General features: G+C 42.8%; 1 protein-coding gene across 4 annotated transcripts in view; it reads right to left on the minus strand.

The window, feature by feature from the left end:
- SMARCA2 (SWI/SNF related, matrix associated, actin dependent regulator of chromatin, subfamily a, member 2) overlaps nt 1-23,787 on the minus strand; it is a 180,889-nt gene extending 157,102 nt beyond the window's left edge. For 3 of the 4 annotated variants that reach the window (XM_025359053.1, XM_025359051.1, XM_025359049.1), the window contains exons 1-3: nt 23,602-23,787; nt 9,109-9,369; nt 5,021-5,150 (exon numbers count right to left, since the gene is read on the minus strand). In XM_025359053.1, the coding sequence (XP_025214838.1) occupies nt 5,021-5,150; nt 9,109-9,333 (355 nt within the window). In that variant the 5' untranslated portion in view covers nt 9,334-9,369; nt 23,602-23,787. Of the gene's footprint in view, nt 1-5,020; nt 5,151-9,108; nt 9,370-16,545; nt 16,702-23,601 lie in introns of those variants that run through there. The other variant, XM_025359050.1, reaches the window with a different exon arrangement.
- Between the last annotated feature and the right edge of the window lie 333 nt (nt 23,788-24,120).

Genomic DNA, 24,120 nt, shown 5'->3' on the forward strand with positions numbered 1-24,120 from the left:
ATGAAAAGTCTCTGCCCTTTAATAAATGTAATCGTGTCACAGTTCTCACAAAGGTCATCACATAAGTGTTTATTAAATTCCCGCTGCATGCTCAAACCTAAGAAAAGTTTGAACTGAAAGAGCTCTGTGCATCTGCTCTGTGCATCCCGAGAATATATGACTGCCCCCAACTGGGGATTCACCCTCATAATTCACAAGCCCAAAGAAAATAAAAGATTCAGTTACTTTTATCTCCAACTGTCATTTGGAGAGGGAGGCAAATTTAGCGTGATCCCCTAAACCAAGAATGGGTTTTACTCCACCATTTGATGAGAAGTAGAACTCTATTCAGGGAAATCCTGCCCTAAAGGTAAATAGAAGAATTGCTAAATTTCATTCCACAAATCCCTACTCCGTGAGGAAGCACACACACCATGCAGTTTAGGGTTTGAGTTGGTTATATAAAATAGCCAAGAAAATTCCCTTGAAAGCCTGCAAGACTAGCAGAAATTTAAATCCCAACATGTTGTTATTACAACAATAAACACTTAGAGAATATCAATAACAGACACTTAACTTCAGCATTAACATGCTTCTTTAAGAAGGCTTACATTAGCCCCTTAATTGTAATGCTAGTACAAACTGGTAGTCTATTCATTATGACGTCTTTCTGGCCAGCCCTGAGTTTACCACAGGAGGAAAATCTTCCCACCAAACCCGCTACCATTTTCACAGTAGAAGAGACATGACCAGGGCTTAAAATTAGTCATACTTTTCCTGATTTCCGGTCTTTCCTATTTCCTAGGGTCATCAATTAGAATCTCACTCATGGCAAATCATAAGATGCCTAATACAATGAACCAAAATATTAGGCAATCTAGTCTAAATTCATGTGTAACACTATGTCTTACATCACTCTTTGAAACTATGAACAAGGCAACATTATGAAGGTGAGACAGTTACATTAAGCATAACAATTTAAACTCTGAAAAAAAGAACCTGGTCACTGGCAAATCAATACCAAAAAAAAAAACTTACCTCAAATTTGATCCAAAAAATTGAGAGTGAAATAAAAATCATTTTTGAGTTAGTCAGTACAACAAAATTTCACCTCAAATTTGATCAGAAGAAAACGGAAGTGAGAATTATTTCCCAGAATTTGTAGGGGATGTGAATAGAATCATTCTGTCACAGTATGTTATTAAAAATAGAGATTTTTATTTCTACAGGAATAGCATCCCATAAAACTTGAAGAAAAACAGAATCTAAGTGATACAACAACATCACATATTTTGGTAATTATCTTCAGTTGAGAAAACAGAGTGAAGAAATTGCCCGAGAGTGAATATACATTTGTCGGTAGGATGACAGTGTTGATGCAGATTCTGCTCTTTTTGGAATCCTGTATGATTTGCTCGTTCGAAAGAAGTCAAAAGTGGCAGTTTTCTTTCCCTAGTTTTCTAAGGGCTATTATCTCCCGAGTTTCACCTTGCCTCAGAGAGATGCAATAACCTTTCTCCTATTAATGATCTGGAACTTCTAAGTGCCAATATTATATGAATTTTCTCTACACACACACACACACACACACACACACACACACACACAACTTAAATATATACCTGCCTTTGAAGGGTTTCTATCCAATGGACTAAAAATAAACAATGTTATCGTTGGGACCATAAGGTACACAATTCGGTATTTATTGAAGGAAATGGCTTTGCTTCTTGACCAACACCCTAAAATAACCTAATAGGTTGCTAGGTAGTTAAAGCTCGCAGCCTTCCAATCAATACCACATCTCTCTGTTTCTGTGTTTTTATATTAATAAATGGCTTTTCACAATGAGTTTTTTAAAGACACATGCTATTACCAAGTCTAAATTCTTTTTAGATCATTATATAAAATAGGACTGCATTATACTAATACTGCTTTATTCAAAAATACACCCTAAAATAACTCATTCCTCAGCCTACAATGCACTTTACCTATTTTAGAGAATATTACATGTTAATTGTGATTCCCTTTAATGCAGACCTTTGCATTTAAAGTTATTATACTTCATTGAAATTACATAAAAGTTGAGATCATTTTAAACTGTTGACTCTTTAATACACAAACTTCCACACCTAATTGAACAAAATTTACTAATATCTATATAGCCAAGTGCTAGATATCATGTCAAGTGTTGTGGATTCCAAGATAAATAAGACATCATTCTTATGTTGAAGAGAGGAGCCAAGTGATCACAGAAATAAAAGTAAAAATGCTCTCAATTACGATTTGTGCATTTGAAGTGGTTTTAGTTTTCAGATTTTCCTAGGACTCCACTATTAGAGTTACTGCAATGACTGGAGCAGAAAAAGTAAGCACCTGGCTTTAAGAATCACTAAATATCACTCATCTATACCTTCCAGGTATTAAAAATAAAGGTTTAAGTCCAGGCATGGTGGCTCATGCTTGTAATCCCAGCACTTTGGGAGGCTGAGGAGGGTGGATCACCTGAGGTCAGGAGTTCAAGACCAGCCTGGGCAACATGGTGAAACCCTGTCTCTATTAAAAATACAAAAATTAGCTGGGTGTGGTGGCAGGTGCCTGTAATCCCAGCTACTCAGGAGGCTGAGGCAGAAGAATCGCTTGAACCTGGGAGGCAGAGGTTGCAGTGAGCTGAGATCACGCCACTGCACTGCAGCCTGGGCAACAGAGGGAGACTGTGCCTCAAAAAAAAAAAATATATATATATATATATATATAAAGGTTTATATTAGCTCCATGAATATACTTGGCCCCTTCAAATTTAAATGATAAGCCTGGAAATACTGTCTTACTTCACTCATAACAGTGAATGAGTCAAATTTTTTCTTCTTGTACAGCAAAAAGTCCCAGAGCTTTAGGCTGCTCTTCTGACATGGTCAAGATTCTATGAGTTATCTGCAACAATTATGCCTGCCTGCCACTAAAATTCAGATAAGAGTCTGGGATGTTCAAAAGCCTGTTCAAATATTAGTGGGGAGGCACTCCTATGCCTCCACGACTTGCTTATTTATATTTCAAAAGGAAACAACTGTGCTTAGACTTCTCTAAATCCTCACAGCCAAAAGTCTTCCCTCGGGTAGATGGATATCTGATCATGGATGGAGGAAACACACACATTAATTACACAAGATTATATATAGCAACACATAAACTATAAACCTTGAGTTAGAATATCTACATATTAATGTCAATTAGTGCTAGATTAACTCATGCCCGTCACATGTTGAAATGACCACATAATGACTCTGAAATCAGGCTACATTATATTAAAAGGCTTTGAGGTACCTGAATAGTTTTCAACAGTGAGGAAAAGAAAGAGGACTTGTTACGTATGAAGAAGAAAAGAAATATGCCGTATTTCTTTTAGCCATTGTTGTGAGTTGAATTGAATTGTGTTCCAAATATGTTGAAGTCCTAACCCCTAGTACCTAGGAATGTGCCTTACTTTGAAAAAGTATTTTGTTTCTTTTTTTTTTTTTTGAGACGGAGTCTTGCTCTGTCGCCAGGCTGGAGTGCAATGGTGCAATATCGGCTCACTGCAACCTCTGCCCCCGGGTTCAAGCGATTCTCGTGCCTCAGCCTCCTGAGTAGCTGAGACTACAGGCATGCGCCACCACGCCCAGCTAATTTTTGTATGTTTAGTAGAGACAGGGTTTCACCATGTTGACCAGGATGGTCTCGATCTCTTGATCTCATGATCTGCCCACCTCAGCCTCCTAAAGCGCTGGGATTACAAGCTTGAGCCACCAGGCCCGGCCTGAAACAGTATTTTTGTAGCTGTAATCATGTTAAGATGAGGCCATACTGCATTAGGGAAGGCCCTAATCCAATGAATAGTCCCCATAAAAAGAAGAAAATCTGGGTTGGGCACAGTGGTTCACACCTATAATCCCAGCACTTTGGGAGGCCGAGGCAGGCAGATGAAGAGGTCAGGAGATCGAGACCATCCTGGCTAACATGGTGAAACCCCATCTCTACTAAAAAAAATACAAAAAATTAGCCAAGCGTGGTGGCCGGCGCCTGTAGTCCCAGCTACATGGGAGCGCTGAGGCAGGAGAAGCCGAGCATGGTGGCGGGCGCCAGTAGTCCCAGCTACGTGGGAGGTTGAGGCAGGAGAATGGTGTGAACCCGGGAGGCAGAGCTTGCAGTGAGCAGAGATGCGCCACTGTACTCCAGCCTGGGTGACAGAGCAAGACTCCGGCTCAAAAAAAAGAAGAAAATCTAGACACAGACAGACAGACAAGAAAAAAAATCATGTGGATACTAAGGCAGAGATTGCAGTGATGCATCTGCAAGTCCAGGAATGCCAAGGATTGTTGGCAACCACCAGAAACCAGGAAGAAGCAAGGAAGGATTCTTCTCCAAAGCCTTCAGAGAGAGCATGGCCCTGCTGATGCTTTGATTTCAGACTTAGCCTCCAGAATTATATAAGAAAATACATTTCTGTTTGTGGTAATTTGCTATGACAGGCCTAGCCACCCACCAGAAATGACATGTAATTTCACTGCCAGATAAAGCTGCCTTATAGACAATGGATAAGCATGCAATTTAAGGGACACAGGTGGTTCACCTTACCTTCACATCTACACTGTTGCTGGGAAGCAGGCCTACATTCTCTTTCTGGCCCTCTCACCGATTGGACATGTAAACTTAGCAAAACAAAGTAAATTGTCCAGCTTTATCTTCTCCATCTATAAAACTGGATAACATAATTCACCTTAAAAGATTACGATAAAGATTCTGGATAAAGTACACAGAGCACTTTGCAGACTGCTTGCACACATGATGGCTAGTAAAATTACTAGGACTTCAGAAATAAAATTTCCCATACAAATCATCAGATTGTATTGGTGAGGATGGAGGTAGACTTCTATAAGGAAAAGAAACCCTGCTGGATTTGATCTTCCTTAGACACATTCTTTGGAAGTCATCATTAAAACATCCAACAGGAAAGACTGAAAGACTATGCTGGGGAACCAGTATCAGGTGTGTAGCTGACACAAACCTTGGCTGTGTTGATCCATTGGACTCTGGGGAGGGCCCATGCCTGGGTGAGGTGGTCGCATACCAGTGCCCTTCATGGATCCACAATGGATGTCTTCTACAATCCCCTTGTCATGTATCCCATCGATGGGCTGAAACATTTAAAGGACATCAGTTAGACACCTCTATAAGGGAAAACATTTCTACTTGGAGTTTTCAGACCCCTTCCTAAGTTCTTCAAAAGTGTGGCACAATCATTTACTACCCGTTCTAGAGTTAAAAAAAAAAAAAAGGAGACTAGACCAAAATGATCAGCAAACTATCTGTAAGTCAAATGTTAAGTCTTTAAACAGAGGATTTTTTCTCTTTTCTTTTTTTTTTTTTTTTGGTAATATCGAAACGGGCAATGAAAATGAAGCCCTGGTCACAAGGTAGACAAATATAGGCTATTTTTCCATACCCTGGTAAGTAATCTTGAAACCTGTTATATGTTGAAGTTAGTCTGAAGTCTGAAGGAAGGCTGTTGGACACATCTGTGACGATCCAGTTTTTGGTAATTTTTCTCCATTGGAAGGAAAGGAATGATGGAAAGTTTAAAAGTTGAAACCACAGAGTTCCATGGCAGTTGGAAAGAGAGGAACAGACAGGACAGAGCCGTGAACGGGGGTGAATACTGAAAGGGAAAGAGTGTGCAACAGATAAAGCTATACTACAGAGGGAAGAGGAATGGAAAAGGTTAAAGGCACGGTTTGGAAATAAATAATGAACACAGGGGCTGGACCCAAAACTTGAGGCATAATATGTGACAGATATGCAATAAACAGCTATTGAATCGACATTAATCCAATCCAGAATTGGGCAATGGAGCATGTGTTTGAAAAAGGAAAAGTCTATTCCTCCCCAAACTGTAATAGCAATTTTCAAAACAGCCTGAAAGAAATATTTCCAGGAGTTTATAGAAACCAAATGACTTCAAGCAAGAAAGTATGAGTGTTTGCAGTTTTGGAGAAAAGAAAGTTAATTTCTGCAGAGTCAAAAGTATGCACTTGAAAAGAAGAAAAATGTATCATAAAGAGGATGTTCAGAAGAAAAATGGGAAGAATCTAGTATAAAGAGTGTCACTGAGTCTGTTAAATAGTAATAATAGAGAGGAAATCAAAGCAACACAGCAGATGTATTTAGGCCACTTGTTTATTTATTTCCAGTAATGTTGAAAAGCAAAAAGCTGAAGCCTCAGAGGGAGAAGGAAGAGTAAGAGAAGAAATAAAGCTGCCTATAAAAAGAATGGAAAAAAGTGAAGGCATCTGGTCAGCAGGTGTGAGCTCTAAACCCTCACCCAGATCCTCATGCAGGGAACTATCTGAGGGGCTGGGGCTAAGAAGCAGGATGGCAAAAAAATGCAAACCTCACAGAATGCGAGCAAAGCAATACAAAAAAAGGGAGTATTTAAGAGGGTAGAGAGAATATGAGAAAGTGTAATAAAAATGCTAGGACATAAAATGAAGGGATCAAAAGAGATAACAATAAAAACGATCCAGGAGAGGCTGGGCGCGGTGGCTCACGCCTGTAATCCCAGCACTTTGGGAGGCCGAGGCCGGCGAATCACGAGGTCAGGAGATCGAGACCATCCGGGCTAATATGGTGAAACCCCATCTCTACTAAAAATACAAAAAATTAGCCGGGTGCTGTGGCGGGCACCTGTAGTCCCAGCTCCTCCGGAGGCTGAGGCAGGAGAATGGCGTGAACCCAGGAGGCGGAGCGTGCAGTGAGCTGAGATCACTCCACTGCACTCCAGCCTGGGAGACAGAGCAAGACTCCGTCTCAAAAATAAATAAATAAATAAATAAATAAATACAAACGATCCAGGAGAAAAACACAAAACTGACCCAACACTCACACAATGAATTTTTAAGTGCTAAAGAACAATAAAGTTTAGCTAAGTATTTCCCTCACATTTTATCTTTCATTTTGAAGGTGAGATATCTTCAAATTATTCTGAAATTACGTAAGCCACTTAGAGGAAGGTTTACAAGTCATTGATCAGATCTAGAATATAGCTCCCAAATTAATTTAATCTCAACACAAAACAATTTCAGGACTTGCATATGTCAATACGTTCAATAGGTTCCCTGAAAAATATGACACGGAAAACAAGCAGCTTTATTTCTCTAGAGCTCTGATGAGCTAACAAATTTATCTGTTAAAAAAGGAGACAGAAACTAGGGAATGTTATAGGGATACCCATAATACATTGTTAAATGACAAAAAGGAAGTTTCAGAGTAAGTAACATTGACAATATGATTCTATAATAGTAAAAGTAACAAAAAAATTACACCAATATATACATATCTGTGCTTATACAGTATTTTTAATGAACATACAGAAAAGTAAGATAGAAAAAGCATGTACAACAAGCTGTTACTTGGAGTAAAGGTAGGATTATCTGTTTATGTCAGTATTGTTTTCCTTTTCAAAATAATCATATATTACTTTCCTGATTTGAAAAATCATCAAATTACAACATATTTAACAAAAGGATCTTCCCTTTTGGGCTCTGATGCCCTACCCTAAAACTGACCTGAAGTCCTACGTAACTAGAGGAAAGACTTGCTCTTTTCTGTGGTAATCTTTTTCTTTTAAGCCAGGATCTTCCACAGCTTGTCTACTGTAATGGTTCATTTTATGTGTCAACTTGACGGGGCCTCAGGTGCCTAGATATTCGATTAAACATTATTTCTGGGTATGTCTGTCAGGGTATTCCTGGATGAGATTATCATTTGAATTCTTAGACTGAATAAATCAGATTGCCTCCAGCAATGTCGTGGGCCTCATCCAAAATCCATGGAGGGCCTGAATAGGAACAAAAAAAAAAAAAAAAAAAAAAGCTAGAGGAAAGGAGAAGCTTTCTCTCTGCCTGACTGCTTAAGCTGGGTCTTCTCCTGCCCTCAGACTTGAACTTACTACGTTGACTCTTCGGGCTCTTTGGACTCAGACTGGAATGCACATCATCAGTTCTCCTGGTTCTTAGGCCTGTACACTCAGACTGGAACTATACCACAGGTTCTGCTGGGTCTCCAGCTTGGTGACTGCAGATAATAGACTCTCAGCTTCCATAATTGTGTAAGCCAATTCCTCATAATAAGTCTCTTGTTACATATATCTCTATCTCCTATTGGTTCTGTTTCTCTGGAGAATCCTAATGAATACACCTACTTAATGTCAAGAAGCAGCCCTGCCACCCTATCCACCTGTGATATCATCCCAAGGAGTGTAAAACCTCTATGTATCTCATTAGGCAAAACGTTCAGGTAGTATGTAATGTCCTCATAGATTTTTCCTGGCTATTGCTTACTTTCAAAGCAAACTGTCACAGAGGATCTTGTTTACTTTCTCAAAAGGCTGTTCTCTCTTCTTTGCATCTCCTGTGAAGGCATAATGCCAAATGGTACAGATATGATCATCCCCACAGCAACAATCCAAGCCTCATAAATAAAGGATAATTATAACCTTAGTCCAGAAACAAACAGCTGGACGTGAGCTCTGCAAAAATCAGAACCTTCTTCCAAAACCAGAATAAAACTGCTTCCCAGAGAGACAGCAATGTGCATTTTAAGGATTCCCTAGAAACTATTTAATTTCAATAAAGTCCTTTTCCAAAAATCCTTTAGATAAAGACTTTTTCCTTTTACTCTTTGGGATCTAATTTTTGTTAATAAATGTCAACCTTTTTAGGAAAGAATAATTTTCAGTATGTTCATTAGTGGATAAGTTACTTAACACAGACAGGAAAAAATAAGACTTATAGACTAATACACTAATTCGCCAAGACAAAAATACCTTCAACCCACAAATCACAGGATCTACTTGTCAGAACTGCATAGTCTATCTCAGTATTTTAAAAAGTCAACATCTGATCTTCGTAACTGGTGCAACATCTGTAGCAACAAAAGTACCTCACAATATGCGTTTTTAATAATATATGAGATACATAAGAAAAAGATCTTGCTTGATTTTCTTGTCAACAACAGTAGAAAGGGGGATGGGGTTATCAGAAATATTAGCCATCCACTTATCAGAAGTCGAGTTTGAATGGGAGAACAAACTCTTACCTTATGCATTTGATGCATGCTTTCCTGTGGGAAGTCTGTGGACCCCATTGTCGGCATAGGATGGGAGACACTCGGAGGTCCAGGACTTGGCCCCATCATGCTGTGGACGGAACCTGGGGAAGGGCCGGGTCCTGGACTGGGCCCAAGAATTGGCCCAGGGGAAGGCCCGGGCCCTGGCGAAGGCCCTGGGTGGGGCATCGCACCAGGGTCTGTGGGCGTGGACATCTACTTCTCCTGTCTCTGCCAGTCAGTAGAGTAATGCTAAGTTGAAAAGCAGAAAAAAGGAAGGCATGTTTTAAACATGATGTTAAGATCAGAATAAAACAGTTGTTAGCATTTGATGGTGCCATTTCTGTAACAAACATCAAACAGAGCTGCCCTGTCTATTCCAGATGTTTGAGTGAGTGTGATATACATCCATCTGCCCTAGTCTTTATGAAGACCACTTGTTTAAAAAAACACACACACTAAATGATTCCCCAGAAAAATATAAATCATCTAAGATACAAAAAGACTCACTGGAGAAACTCAAATTTAACACATAAGCAGAATTCTAAACAAGTTTGAAATTTATTACTTAAGTCAACAGATGCTCTCCATTACTTACTGCCTTGGACACCTTACAAGTCATTAACCCCCACAAACCCTTTAAAATACAGAACCCTCTCAAAAGTATCCAACCAAGACTCATTTTCATAAGTGAGTGGGCATTCAAAACTTCAAGATAGTTAAACGGGGAAAAATACAATCTTCTAATCTGAGAATGAAAGAGAAGTCCCAATCATGAAAAAAGCAAAAGCTACAGGAATCAGACAAATATGGGTTCAAATACTCATATATGTAACTACTAGCTACTTTATTTAATGGTTCTTCTTTTGATATTTCAATGCAATGACACGTGTGAAAAACCCAGCTATAGTCTCACCACAACAAATGGCCACCCTTACTTAGCACTGCTTTCCCCACCAACTCCACTCTACCAGAAGTGATCAGGAGGGACAGTTTAAGATGTGATCCTCTTGCCAGCTAATTAATTGAAGCAGAGACCCCTAGGACAGTTAAAACCAGGGATTTGGCTGGGTGTAGTGGCTCACGCCTGTAATCCCAGCACTTTGGGAGGCTGAGGCAGGTGGATCACGAGGTCAGGAGATCGAGACCATCCTGGCTAACATGGTGAAACCCCGTCTCTACTAAAAATATAAAAAAATTAGCCAGGAGTGGTGGCGGGCGCCTGTAGTCCCAGTTACTCGGGAGGCTGAGGCAGGAGAATGGCGAGAATGCAGTGAGCTGAGATCACACCACTGCACTCCAGCCTGGGCAACAGAGTGAGACTCCATTTCAAAAACAAAACAACAACAACAACAAAAAAAAAACAGGGATTTGTCCCAGACCTGGCCCTGGTCAAGAATCTTGAGAGAAGTCATCCATGACTACTGGATCAGAGCTCACCACAGACAAGGTGTGGAAATTCTGGTTCTACAATTTCAGCAAAACTATATTCCACCACCCACACTCTAAGGCTTCTTGGCATCCCCATTGGAAATGCCTCATAGAGTGGGTACAACTGCATCTTGGATATGAGCCAGAATGAGTAAATAAGCTGTTTTTCACATTCTGATAGAGATCAATGATGCCAGCAAGATAGCTGAATACCACTAGCAACAGTAATTGCTCTATATTATGATGTTACCTTGGAGGCACACACCTGTACATGGAGAAAGTTCTTGCTGTCAACCTTACAAAGGACAGACTGACATACCCTAAGTGATTTGCTTACCCATTATTTAGTGGCAGAGATGGAATGAGACTGTGGTGGCCTAGTCACCATAGCAGGGCTCTTTACCCACAGGGGAATGACGGACTGGAAGGGCAGTACAAAAAACACATTCTTTCCATTCCTAGCGACCCATCGCTTGCACTGAATCTCTAGAGTATGAGGGCCATGAAGGCAGGGCATGCTCGGTTTCCCTTCCACGTTCCCAGCACCTCAACCAGCATATAGTCATAGCTCAAAAATTATCTGATGAATCCACTGCAGAGGAAATTTCAAGGTCCAACTATTAATAAAATCAACTCTTTAATTTTAACTTTAATTTTTCATATTTTTAAGAGACAGGGCTTCTCTCTATTGCCCAGGCTGGAGGACAGTGGAGAGCTCATGGCTCACTGCAGCCTCAAAACTCCTAGGTTCAAGTGATCCTCCCCCACCAGCCTCCCAAGTAGCTAGGACCACAGGCGGCACCACCATGCCAAGCTAATTTTTTTTTTATCTTTTGTAAAGAAAGAGTCTCACTATATTGCCCAGGCTGGTCTTGAACTCCTGGCCTCAAGTGATCCTCCCACCTTGGCCTCCCAAACCACTGGGATTACAGGTGTGAGCCACTGCAGCCGGCTTCAGTTAATTTTATAAATAAAAACCACAGAGCTGTCAGTGTTTGAGTTGTGTTCCCATAAAGATATCCTTAAAGTGTAGGCAAGAATTTAGGCCACTTTGACAAATAAATTAGAGCTAAAACGCAAAGCAGTCAAAGGCTACTTCAGAGTGATCATAAGCAGGGGATCAAAACAGGACGAAGGGAACCCAGTACAAGTGGCTTCTAAACAACAGAGGAGCCTCAACAGTGAATTACAGCCTTGAATTCACTAGAGAGCCCAATGTTATTATTTATTCTTTGTGATGAACAAAGCAGACAGAAGTAACTTTTTTTTTTTTTTTTTTTTTTTTTTTTGCTTTCCACCACCTCACACAGGTTCAGTCAGCATTTTAAATTTAGGAAGCTGACGTCAATTCAGTGCTACTACAAGATATAATGTTCTTTCATGTATATCAGCACGCTAATACACCCTTTTATTTTTTAGTGAATAAAAGGAAATTGCTTACTTCCTGTTACGGTTTACACTGAAATCAGTTTCAATAGGTATTACAGTAATATACCACGAGTTTGAACAATGAAGATACAAATACTGAAGTTAGTTAGGCTGATATTCCTACTTTTAATATAATTGATGCATATTAAATATGAAATTCTAATATATATTAGCCCATAACGCTACTTTCCGCTTGCATTATCATTTCTACCTGGGAATCTCAGAGAATGTTGTTATTACTCATATACGTCCCATAAAAATGCTTCTCATTTTTTTGTTGAAGGAAACTATTAAAAATGTCTTAGAGGGAAAACAAGTTACAAGGGAAGTGGAAAATTACGGGCATATAATTGGAATGTTAATATAGGAACATATTATATAGGAAACTAATAAGAAGAGAACCTCAGATGCCTGGACTTCAATGAATGTGTGTGGCTCAGACTAACAGTAAAGTTTAACAAATGAAGAAACTTAGCCTATGCCATATAACTAATGAATGGCAGAGATCTGGACTCCCATAGAACTTGATGTGATATTCACTGATGTCCCACTGGGAGCTGAGAGACCTGGGTTCTGGTCTCAGGGTCACCACCAACTCTGGGGCCCTGGGAAAAGTGCCTTTCCTCTGGGGTCTTGACTTCCTCCAGGCTCAGGATAGGAGTATCTCAAAGGACCCTTCCAGCTGTCCATTCATGACGTGATGCCTGCTGCCTCCAGAGCATCTTGAAGACTTCATCCAAACCTGTGTGTTGGAAAGTCCATTAATGGACTCCCAAGGCAAAATCAGGGCTGCCCTAGGATCTGCTGTGGCTACCATCACCCAAGTATACCCAAGGGGAGGACTCTCAAAGATGAGGTCTATAATCCTGGCCTCTTATTCTTCCTCTTCATTTCGGGTGGCAACTTTATTTTACAGTTCAGGTATATAATTAAACTTTCCCACAGTATGAAGAAACCTGGGGAAATAAATTAGAAAGAGGTGCTAGTCTCAAGCAGCACATCATTACTAAGTTAGTATGATTAAGGTTTAAAGTCCAGTATTGGTCAACTCCGCTTCTCCCTCACCAGCCCTGCTGGTATCCCCTGGACTCTCTGCCCCTTTCTTCTCCAAAGCACTAATGAGACAATAGAGATAGGGTGGTGATGAGAGCAGTAAGCATAGTAGGGTAGGCTGGAGGAGAGGGCCCAGATGGACTTCACAGGGCAGTGGTAGGTCTGCTCACATAATAACACACAAAATCTATTTTTATTTTGTGTTGGGAGAAGGAGGGAGTTTCACATTGTCACAGAAAAGAACAACCTGCTCCACAAGTATCTGTATGTGGCTAACAACATAATGACAAAAATGTATCTGGGGAGAGGGGGACACAGCAACCTCCCCATACACATGCATTGCTGGTCCCCATCTTCCCTTAGACCAGGACTCCCCGAGGGCCAAACCACTATGTTCTTAGGCAAGAATTTCTCAGCAGTATACTCTGTCTTGATTTCATCCTTACTTCCCACTTCCCCACATTCACAACTAGAGACTGTGTGTTTTTAAAAAGAAGAGGCCCCAGAGGAACTTTCCAGAGCTCCAAACACCACAGTCATCCTCCCTCGGCCAAATCTCCATCCTCTGCCCTTAGCTGAAAGGCTCAGCACAGCCATCCGCATATTAAAAGTTCGACTTCATGGAATCTTAAGGGTCACCACTCCAAAACTTGTGTCTTACAGTCTAATTGTAATCAACAGAAACACCAAAGACCCCCACATGTAGAGTAATATTTGAACACACCTATGTGTGTTTCCTAATAATTCTGGTGACTTGAAGAGACATTTCGCCACACCCCCATTGAAAAGATGAGAGCAGTGAGGCAGAAAGGGAAAACATAGCTTCCCCAAAGTAACATCTGCAACAGGAGAGAAACCTCAGGCAGAACCTTTTATCTCTTGACTCCCAGTCCAACACTGAGCTACTACACGGATGAAGCAAGAAATGTTTCCACCAGAGTTTTCACCAGGCCAGAGCGATGTGCAGGGTTAGAAAGTCGAAGACAAAGAAAAAAATGTCAGAAACAATGGGAGGGATATCTTGCAAGGACTAGGCTTTGGCTGTGATCATATATTAACTTATCACAGGCTAGAGAAGTAAAGAGAAGCCCTGAAATGTGAAATGAAGACAATGTCATAAACGGAAAAGGTCGATGATGCTTTAGTTACTTATTCCCTACTATACCGAGTATCTACCAGGTACAAGGCATGCAGAGGGTACAAAAATGAAGAGACGGCTTACCCCACAACTCTGGAAGTCTGATAGGGAAATGAGACTTGTGTATAAGTAGCAACAAGAGAAAAATATTGAAAGATCCTATAGGACACGGAGGGGTACAGCTAAACTATCCAACACAGCCATAGAGTGGCAGACACTACTTTTAGCTCAGAGGGTAGAGGAGAGAAAGGAATTAGGTAAAGTGTAATGGAGAAGGTAGCATTTCAGCAAGGCCTTTACGTTAAAAAAAAAAAGTTCCCTAGAAACTTTTGGTTTCTAGTCACAGAGTTTAGGGAAGCACAGCCACCCTGACAATATCTCTTAAATTGCTCTTCACCAAACTTCATAAGAAAGCACAAGGAAATCTTGGATCTCCAGCCTGTCTTTTTTCACTGCTCACTTTACAGAAAAACTTTGAGGTCCAGGTTAAAGGTGGAATATCAGAAATAAAAGTTAGGCCCAGTCCACATCTCTAAGAAGATCCCAGTCTTATTAGCGTTCTGGCTGTTACAGGAGAACTGCAAGGTTCAGGAGATAGTTAAGATAAGAGTTCTTTTTATGTCTGTTTGCTGATTCAGAACATCTCCCCTGACCTGAAGGGCTGCCTCTTGTTTTCTATGTGGCTTTCTCTATAAAGGAATTGATAATTCACCCACAAGAAGTAGCAGCATCTTTAGAACTGGGCCTCAAGCACTGTTATTCTTAATGGGGAAGCAGTGCGGGGGTAAGGAGAACAGCAATGCAGATAAAGGAAATAAATCTACCCGAAGTTTCTTTTTTAGAGGCCAAGGTTGTCGGGATAAGCAGTGAAACATTACCAAGGCCCACACTGCTTCTTGGTCTGAGCTGTGCAACTTTAAACAATGCATAATGTGATTTATACCACAGATAAAAATCACACTTGGTTTTAAAGTTAACATTATAAGTTGCTCCATCAAGACCCTAGAAAATCATTGAAAACATTTCTTCAGCATTCTTGCGGTTATTCACGACACTTTCCCATTCGTTTCAAAGTCAAATATGTTTTTTAAAAGTTGTTGGATTAAAACTTTCCTCTGTTCCTTGGGCTTCTGTGAACTCTCCTTCATCTTTCAATCAGGGAAACAAATTAGGATGTGTGTGAGCTGCTGCCCTCACTTTAAATAAACTGCCTTGGGAACCGTCCTTGCCCAGAGTCAGACCTGGCAAAGGCTGTGAGGCAGCTCTGTGCACAACAGAAGATAACAACAAACTCGGGCAGCAGCTAATTAGTCCCCCATGAACCTCAGACACTGCCTTAATAGGATCCTGCCTCTTAACATTACCACCCCTATAGATACCATGAGTTGCCATCTCAAAAGAGTCTACCTGTGATACAATTTCATGGTCTTTCCATGAGGACTGACAATGGTCCCACAAAGGAAGAATTGTTTTAAAAGGGAATTTACGAGAAAACTCAAAGTGTTAGAAACCCTTTAGCAAAGCATCCTCTACTCTAAGACTCATGTCCATTAGTCGTTATAAAGGTAATCACAGATGACTATCACTTTTAAAATTCAGTGGAACCCAAACTGCTGGGCAAACTGGTCAAAACAAAACCTAACAAACTAAAAAAAAAAAGTTAGTTTCAAATCCTGACACTCTGAAAGGTAGTAGGTCATGTACGTTTACACATATGCCTCTCTCTCCTAGGTTAGGCCCTTTTGCAAAGCAACCTCATTCTGGATGTTGATAAGAATCAACAATAGCCACTTCCTTTTCTGTCTGCCAAGATAAGTTTATTTATACTTTAAACATATAAAAAGAAGAGTCTGAAATACATACTTTAAAAACCTCTGGTTGAAATGGCACATTTTTACTGAAGAGTAAAACTCAACCATCATATTCTGAATGAAATAAAGTTATATGATAGGCACTCATTAAATGTCAACTGGCCCTGACTTTCATAGTAGCAACAATTCAACAATGAACTCCAAGTTCATTGCAGTTAAAATAGGTAACAGCCATTAATGATGTTAATATGCCTTTTAAAAAATCAACAAATGAGTTCATTTAACTTGAGTTTCAACCTCCTTACCTATAAAATAGAGATAATAGTAGCTGACTACAACTTCAATTTTGATACGAATCAAATAAAATATGAGATATAAAGATACCTTGTGAGCTATCATATGCTCGCATTATTGCCAGGATCCTTCTAACAGCTTAATTCCCACTCCGGACTTGAATCCACAATTTGCCAGATTAATCTAAAATATTGCTTTGTTCATGTATTCCCTTGCTCAAAACTTCTGAGACAAGCCTCCAATACAGATTGGGTAAAAGATTCATGCTTTAGCCTGCAAGTCAAGTCTTTCCACAATCTCCGACTTTATCTTCTGAAAATTCTCCCCAACTGGAACTTCTTGCTCCAGGCAACCAGGTCAAAACAGGTACATTGGTCTTTCCACGTTCCTTCAGGCCGGGTCTCTTGTGATCTCAGGGCTTTCTTCTGATCTGGGATGCTCAGATGCCACTACCCCCACCTCTGCCCTCCCCCTACAGCAACCTTATCCCATCTCAAAGACCTTATCTACCCCATCAACTCAAGAAAGCTCATCCTGATCTCCCTCTCTGTGTATCACATGGCCCATGCACTTTACCATTTGTTATTTGTATTCAATATGCTATTATAAATACAATATTAAATGTTCAGGTACATTCTTCAAAACACATAAATTATCAATTACAGGTCATCTGTTTTTTACAGAATTTTGGACTTTGCTTAATGGTCTTTTAGTATAGCACAACAGCAAGCCACAAAATAATTGTGAATATTTGCGAAGCCATTTATTACACGCCCAGTTCAACAAAGCAGAGGGGGAAGATGGGAGAGGGCTTTCCTTCAGGACATCCAGTTTCCATGTGTGATAACGCATCTCCCAGTGGGATGGTAAAAACTGAAATATACCACATCAAGTAGGTAAAGAAATATAGAATCATCCTGAACCAGAAAAACGCATTTTAAGTGTAAACTGATATAGAATTTCCCTTGGATAACCTGTAAGCCAATATATGATGTTTCTTTTTGGTTAGAGATTTTTACCATTTTTAAAGAATTTTGAATTCCAAATTCTGAATTTAGTCGTTTTTTTTTTTTTTTTTTTTTTTTTTTAAGGAGGGAGTTTCAATTATATTTAATGGTTTTCAAACTTTAAATATTATTTCAACTTCTGTGGGCCCCATTCATCAACTTACAAAACGGCCAGCCCATATTTAAATTAGGCCGGTTTCTAAAAAGTTTCTAAAATATTAGTGCTTGCATAGATGTAGATGATATACTGGCAAAAGATTGATACTTAAGGCCAGGCGCAGTGGCTCAAGCCTGTAATCCCAGCTCTTTGGGAGGCCGAGACGGGCGGATCACGAGGTCAGGAGATCAAGACTATCCTGGCTAACACGGTGAAACCCCGTCTCTACTAAAAATACAAAAAACTAGCCGGGCCAGGTGGCTGGCGCCTGTAGTCCCAGCTACGTGGGAGGCTGAGGCAGGAGAATGGCGTGAGCCCGGGAGGCGGAGCTTGCAGTGAGCTGAGATCCGGCCACTGCACTCCAGCCTGGGTGACAGAGCGAGACTCCGTCTCAAAAAAAAAAAAAAAAAAAAGATTGATACTTAAATTGATACTAATCCACCTAAAAATACTATAGAATATTGTGATTTTTAAAAATGTTTTAAATCTTACAGGTATATAGCCAGATTATAATTGTTCAAATATTCTGGAAGTCTTAGCTATCTAACAAAATATCCTAATTCATACTAGGCTTCAATTATATAATAATGTATTACAAACCCAGAAATCCAAAAGGACATTATGTCAGAGTTTCAGGCCAAAATCTTGTATTCCATATCTAAAGCATCATTCCAAATGTGTAAATTAATGAGGTGGTTATATCAAACATTCAAAAGACCAGCTATTTTGTTCCTGAATTTCACTGACTCTAGTCTATGTTTTTCTGAGGTATAATTATTCAAGCATCTTTAACGATATCTTTACAACTTTTAGTACTTAAAAGCTCTCTCACATATCCTACACTTTCAAGAAAAAGTGCTATATTAACATGGGTAATAATAAAGTCATAATAAAACAGTAAGAAAGCTGCAGTTGTACAAATCCAGGTTGCAAGATCCCATTTAACTTAATGATAAATATCTTATGTAAATAAATATGCTCTCTTTCATAATGACTCTGACAGAACATAGTTTTAAACTCCTATACTCCCTTGTAAGTATAAAGTCGTAAGATTCTATATAGAAAAAATAATCACTCCAGGCCTTCCTAAATATGCTATCAAATAAATTACCACCATGTGTATTTTCTACCCACAACTACTTAGGGAATGACCCATGACTTTATTAACCGGCTAAAGGTCAGAGTCCCCTAATAAGAACTCTTCCAAAAGTGACAGAAAATTCACATCCTCTATTGGCCAAAAACATCTCCAAAACACAACATTTAAGGGGAAAAAAACAATTTAGAAGATAATTCTTTTACATTAAAAAGGAGAAATCAGAAATAGCCCCCAAATGTTGTTTTCATACTACGGAAATGTTCTCATCTGCTCACAACAAATACAGCAGAAGAGAAATGTAACTCATATAGTTTTCTAAGGTCACTCATGTTAACCAAAGAATTTGTCCCTATTGTCCCTTAAAATCGTCTTGACCAGAAACAATAAGAATCAAATCTTAAAGTGGTTAAATCAGGTCCTACCAACACTCCTTCCACTTGCAAATGCTGGGAAATAGTCCTTAGTATTACATTTGTGACAATTCGGTTGCCCTCATGGCAGCATGTCAAGATGTCATAAATAGTGATTTATTATTTCTCTGGGGTATCAAAAAGCTGCTGACCTAAGAGAGTTTGACAAAGGCCTTGTTTACAAAGGAAGACTTCTAAAGGAGAAAAAAAAAAACAAGAAAACACTGGAGGACAGCACCACTTTTATAATTTATAAAAGTCTTCTTTTTTTATGCTCTTGCTGTAATGCATAATAATAAATGTCAAAATATTACAGTAATAGAAGAAGCATCACAATTAACTTTTAGAAAAGGATGTGATATGCTTTTATACTGGCCTGTAGAATGATTTATCTTAAACTTAATCAAAGAAAAAAATTTTAAATACTTATCTGCAAAAGTGTTACTTTCTAGTTATACCATGTCAGGAATACTTTAAACAGAATTCAAGCATTAACAATATAATACAAGCCGAGGTACTTCCTTTTTTTTTTTTTTTTTTTTTTTATCAATTCTAAGCCTCAGGTGTTGGTCAAAGCACTTTTCAAGAAACTTGACGAGAAATGCTCAAAAACCACTTTACAAACGAACAAAAGAAAAGATCTAAGGCTGCTTTGAACATGCTCTTGTGGTGAATATTTTCTGTGAAACACCACAGTGCAGCTAGTCCTGATGCTGGGCTGTAACTGATATAAGTCATAAGAGAAAGGCTGCATTGAAGGAAGCCCTCCCTCCCCACACCCTCTTCAAGGATTCTGATACCCCACATTCCTCATTCATTTTAAATGTTCTTTACAAAAATGGCATCTCTCTGATGCCCCCAAGGTAGATGGACCTCTGATCTACTGGGTTGTTTTTATTTTATTTTTTCCCCTCAGTCTACCGCAATAAGTATCTTTTGGACCTAACAGGTGTCTCTAAATCCCCTCTTTACAATAGCAAACATTTGCATTGTAAAGAAACATTTGAGGAAAAAAAGAAAGCAAGGCCAGGAGAATAAAAGAGCAATTAGATTCCTAAAAGAAAAAGTGTGTCTCATTTTGCATAACAATGCAGCAACTAGGATTCAAATCTGCCACGCCTCTTAACACTTCACCAATGTGCTAGAGGTAGCCTGGAAGCCTAAAATGCCAATGCTGGCCAACAAGCTTCTGGTAGTGGCCCCCCAGATAGCAGATGGAGAATATTACTGAAAATATTTGAAGGTTAATATGTAAGTATACACATACATAACATTGGGTATGGCTTTTTAAATTATTATTAGGGTTCTCAATGGTTTCTGAGTCTTTGGTGGTTAGATAGAAATTTTCTGCTACTCAACACCCAAGCAACAATCTCATTATTTATGCAAGCATTCTCTCTTCAGACAAGCAAGGCACAGAACCAGGTGTAAATTTTAAGTCTTTTGAAATGGAAGTTTGAAATTTAACTCGCTATTGGTAAGGCAGAAATGTTAAAAATAACCACTCAATGCAGTAAACAAACTGTGTATCCTTAATGTCTTCCTTGTGCTCTAAGAGTACACATATAAAGTCATACATGCCTACATGACGACCAGAAAGGAGACAATGATGACACCTCTCCAAAAAATTACTAGCCCAGGTCGCTTTGCTTTTTCCAAAGCACCAACCTCCATCAGGTTAGGGAGGAGGAAAAAAAAAAAAGAGACAACCTTGCAAAACTCACCCAAAAGTTATATAAACAAAGGAGGGGAGAAGCCCAGTCTAGGCTTTACACCCATGTGCTACTAAAATTACATAACACCCGGTGCAGACATTGAATAAGGAATGGATTCTGCACAACACCCCCACTCCCTCGGCTCCCAAGCTTTCCTCATTCCCTTAAAAAATCCAAACGCCTGGCAAGAGCTAGTGGACGACTTTGAATATTTATTTTATTGCTGGAGTAAATCCTGCGAGAGTTGGAGGTACGTTTAGGCCCGAAGTTTGAATGTGCAACAGCCCCGGGGCGCAGCGACTCACACTCTCCGGACCCGGAGGAGAAAGAACTGACAAGCAACAGCAGCCAGCAAGGCCTTCTTCCCCCTCATGGTGCCTCCCGCTGGAAAGTTTTCCACGCAATCGATCCGAGGACAAGGAGCCCATTTCCCCCGCCTGCCTGACTTTGCAGGAAAGGCGAGCCGGGAGACCGGAGGGGGCTGGCAGGGAAAAAACTGGAAAGCTCCGCACACAGCCGGCGGCAGGGCTGCGCAGGCTCCTTACCTGGAGAACGCGGAACAAAAAGGGGCGCGGGGTTCGCGGAGCTTGGGGTGGCGGCGCGGCCGGCGGACAGGAACCGGTCTCCGAGCCGCAGCTCTAGGCCCGCGCCACAGCCCGCGGCCCGGCCCCCGCCGCCGCCGCTTCCTCCCTCGCGCGCGTCATGTCACGGCAATCAAACATGTCTGTGTGCTGTGTGCGCTTCGTTGCTGTGACTTCCTGATTCTCTGTCGCTCGCGCGCGCACACACACACATTCACAACCACACGCACACGCCACCCCCACCAGCCCTCGCCACCAAACCTCGCCTTGTCCTTCCCGGGCTCCAGGGGAGGGTGCGGGCAGGAGCAGCTGCCCGAGCCGCTGCTCCCGACGCACTGGCTCCTGCGCGCACAACACACACTCACACTCGCACTCACACTCACGAGCAGACACACTCGCGCCGGCCGGGAGGGCGCGGAGGCTCGAGCCGCGGGAGCTCGCCGCCCCCTCCCACCCCTCCACCCTACTTAGCCGCCCTGCCAAACTTTTTTTTTCCTGCCTGATCCACGTCCAACTTCCCTCCACCCCACCCCCCAAGCAGCCCAGCCAGCCCCGCGCTCACCACCATCCGCAGCAAACGGCAACCCGGATAAAAATAATAATGCAATCCAGGCGGCGGAGGCGGAGGCGAGCGATCAGACACTGGCAGGAGGCGATTTCCCCGCGTGTACCGGAAACCGGCCCAAGTGCCCCGGCCAAGGCGCGGGTGTCCCCTGGAGCCCGCACTGCCGCGCCCCGCCCTGCGCGGTGTAACTGCGCCCAGGCTGCGAGGCCTGGTGCGGGGCACTGAGAGCACTGTGCTCCGTGTGAGCCCTGCGACCGGAGGGCGCCGAGGGGCTGGCGCGCCGGACCGGTTATTTAGGGAAGTGCATCGCGACACCTTTGCAGATGGCATGGCCGTGTTTTGCAACGCAAACGGGAGGAGGGAGGACGGCCGGGTGGAGGGGGAGAGCAAAGGAAGGGGTAAACCAGATTGGGATGGGAATAAAGCAAACTCCTGAGCAGGGAGCGAGAAGGAAGGAGTGCGTGTCATCGTTAAGAGGAGGCTCCTACTCGGTCTCCCCGCCTCCCGCCTTCGCCACCCCCCTATTCCCTCCCCACTGCAGCCCTTCCCCTTCCCGGGCGAATGACACCGCCGCTGCCCGATGGTGCGCGGGTCCTGTTTGTGACAGTCAGGCAGAGAAGATTATCCGGATCATGGCCTCCCTGGCCCGCAGCCGCCGTGGCTCTCCCGGGTCCCGGCGCGCCCCTAGCACCCGGACGATCGCAGGCGCCCCACGCCCGCAGCTCCCGCGGCGCTAGCAAGGGAAAGACGCGAAGCAAAAGAACACAGACCCAGGGAGAGGAAGGGCAGGGTAACGGAGCCTGGCGAGCACCTCCGTGCCCGACCTCCTTGGGGGCATCCTCCCTCCCCTCCAGCAGTGCGGCCCGGGCCGGACAACCCGAACTTCAACACCCGAGCCTGCGCTGCCGCCAGGTACAGGGGCAGGGACGTCCGCAGCGCCCGGGGCGCAGCCCCCTGTCAGCCCCTTTGCCTAAAGGCCTGCCTACCAATCAGCGTCCCCATCCACGCCGGAGGAAACGCGGAAAGTGGAGGTGACACCTCCGATCAGGCACGCACCGGCCCCGCGGCAGTGGCCGCCGCCTCCTCTGCGCGTCAGCTCGGGCTTCTCCCGCTGCGATCCGCTCACGTCTCCGCAGCCGGAGCCCTTTAAACAAGTCCCTGGGAAGCGGGTGGCAGCAGTGTTCGCTGGCGCCCCGCCGCCAGCCTGGGCTCCTCGCCCTCCTTTCCCGTTCCCCTTCCAACTCTTCCGGGGAGGGTACCTCGGAATGAACAGAAGCGTTTCCATCCTCCTCCCCTGTACCCCAGGCCTTCCCCCTCCAGCTGCCACCCCCCTCCCCCCGCCTCGCTTTTAAGGGGATGGGGGGGTATTGCAACCTGGCCGAATGTGTGTGTTGCAACCTTGAGTTGGCAGCGCATCTGACTGCCTACTCAGGATCAAGGCTGTGGTTTGTTGGGATTTTTTTCCTCCTTTGCCCCCTTGAAGTAGTAATTATTACTGTTATTATTAGAATAGCAAGGTTCGGTTGAAACTTTCTCGTTTCTTCCACGGCCGCCTGGGAGCTGTCGTTACAGCATTCCACCTGAGGCCCGCGGGGAGGAGGCGGGCTTTTTTTGTTGTGGCGGTTGGCCCGCCTGTTTGTTTTGGTCTCCTTGCATGCACAATAAATAATAATTAGGATAATAATGAATAATCCCGGGCGAAGGCGGCGCGGTGCTGGAGGGGTTTGCGCGGCGGCTGCAGCCGGGCGGCCGAAGGGAGGGGAAAGAGGAGAAAAGAGTTGTAAGTTATATTTACCTTGCTCGCGAGGAGTGTGCTGGCTGAATCTCTTCCCTCTCTGAGTCACCCAGAGTACAGAAACAGAGGGAGAGAAGACTAGATTATGAATATGACTTCATTGATGACAGCCGTCCCCTCCTCTTCCTAAACTCGGGCTCCGCCCAGCGTCCCACCCTCGCCTCCTCCGCGGGCGCCGGAAGACGCGCCGCAGTTGGCCCCGCGCGCCGCTCCTCCCTGCCCGCCCGGGCGCGGGTTGGCGGGACGCGCCTGTCACTCGCCCAGCTCAGCGACTCCGGGAGCGCGGGGGGAGGAGGGGGCGGTGTGCAAGAATGTGGATCGAGACAGCTCTACTGTATGCGTGGATCCGTGTGTGCCTGCAAGGCGCCGGCTCTCGGGCGGTGTTTGTGCCTGGAGCAGAGAAACTGCGCAGGATGCAGAAAGCCCCCAGCCCTGCTGGAGTTGGGCGCCCGCTATCCCTTCCCTGGGAGTCCTCTTCTGCGGGCGCTGCGGGGCTCCTCCAGGGAGACTGGGGAAGGG

Source organism: Theropithecus gelada, chromosome 15 (genome assembly GCF_003255815.1).
Source record: "Theropithecus gelada isolate Dixy chromosome 15, Tgel_1.0, whole genome shotgun sequence".
In the NCBI taxonomy this organism is placed as follows: domain Eukaryota; kingdom Metazoa; phylum Chordata; class Mammalia; order Primates; family Cercopithecidae; genus Theropithecus; species Theropithecus gelada.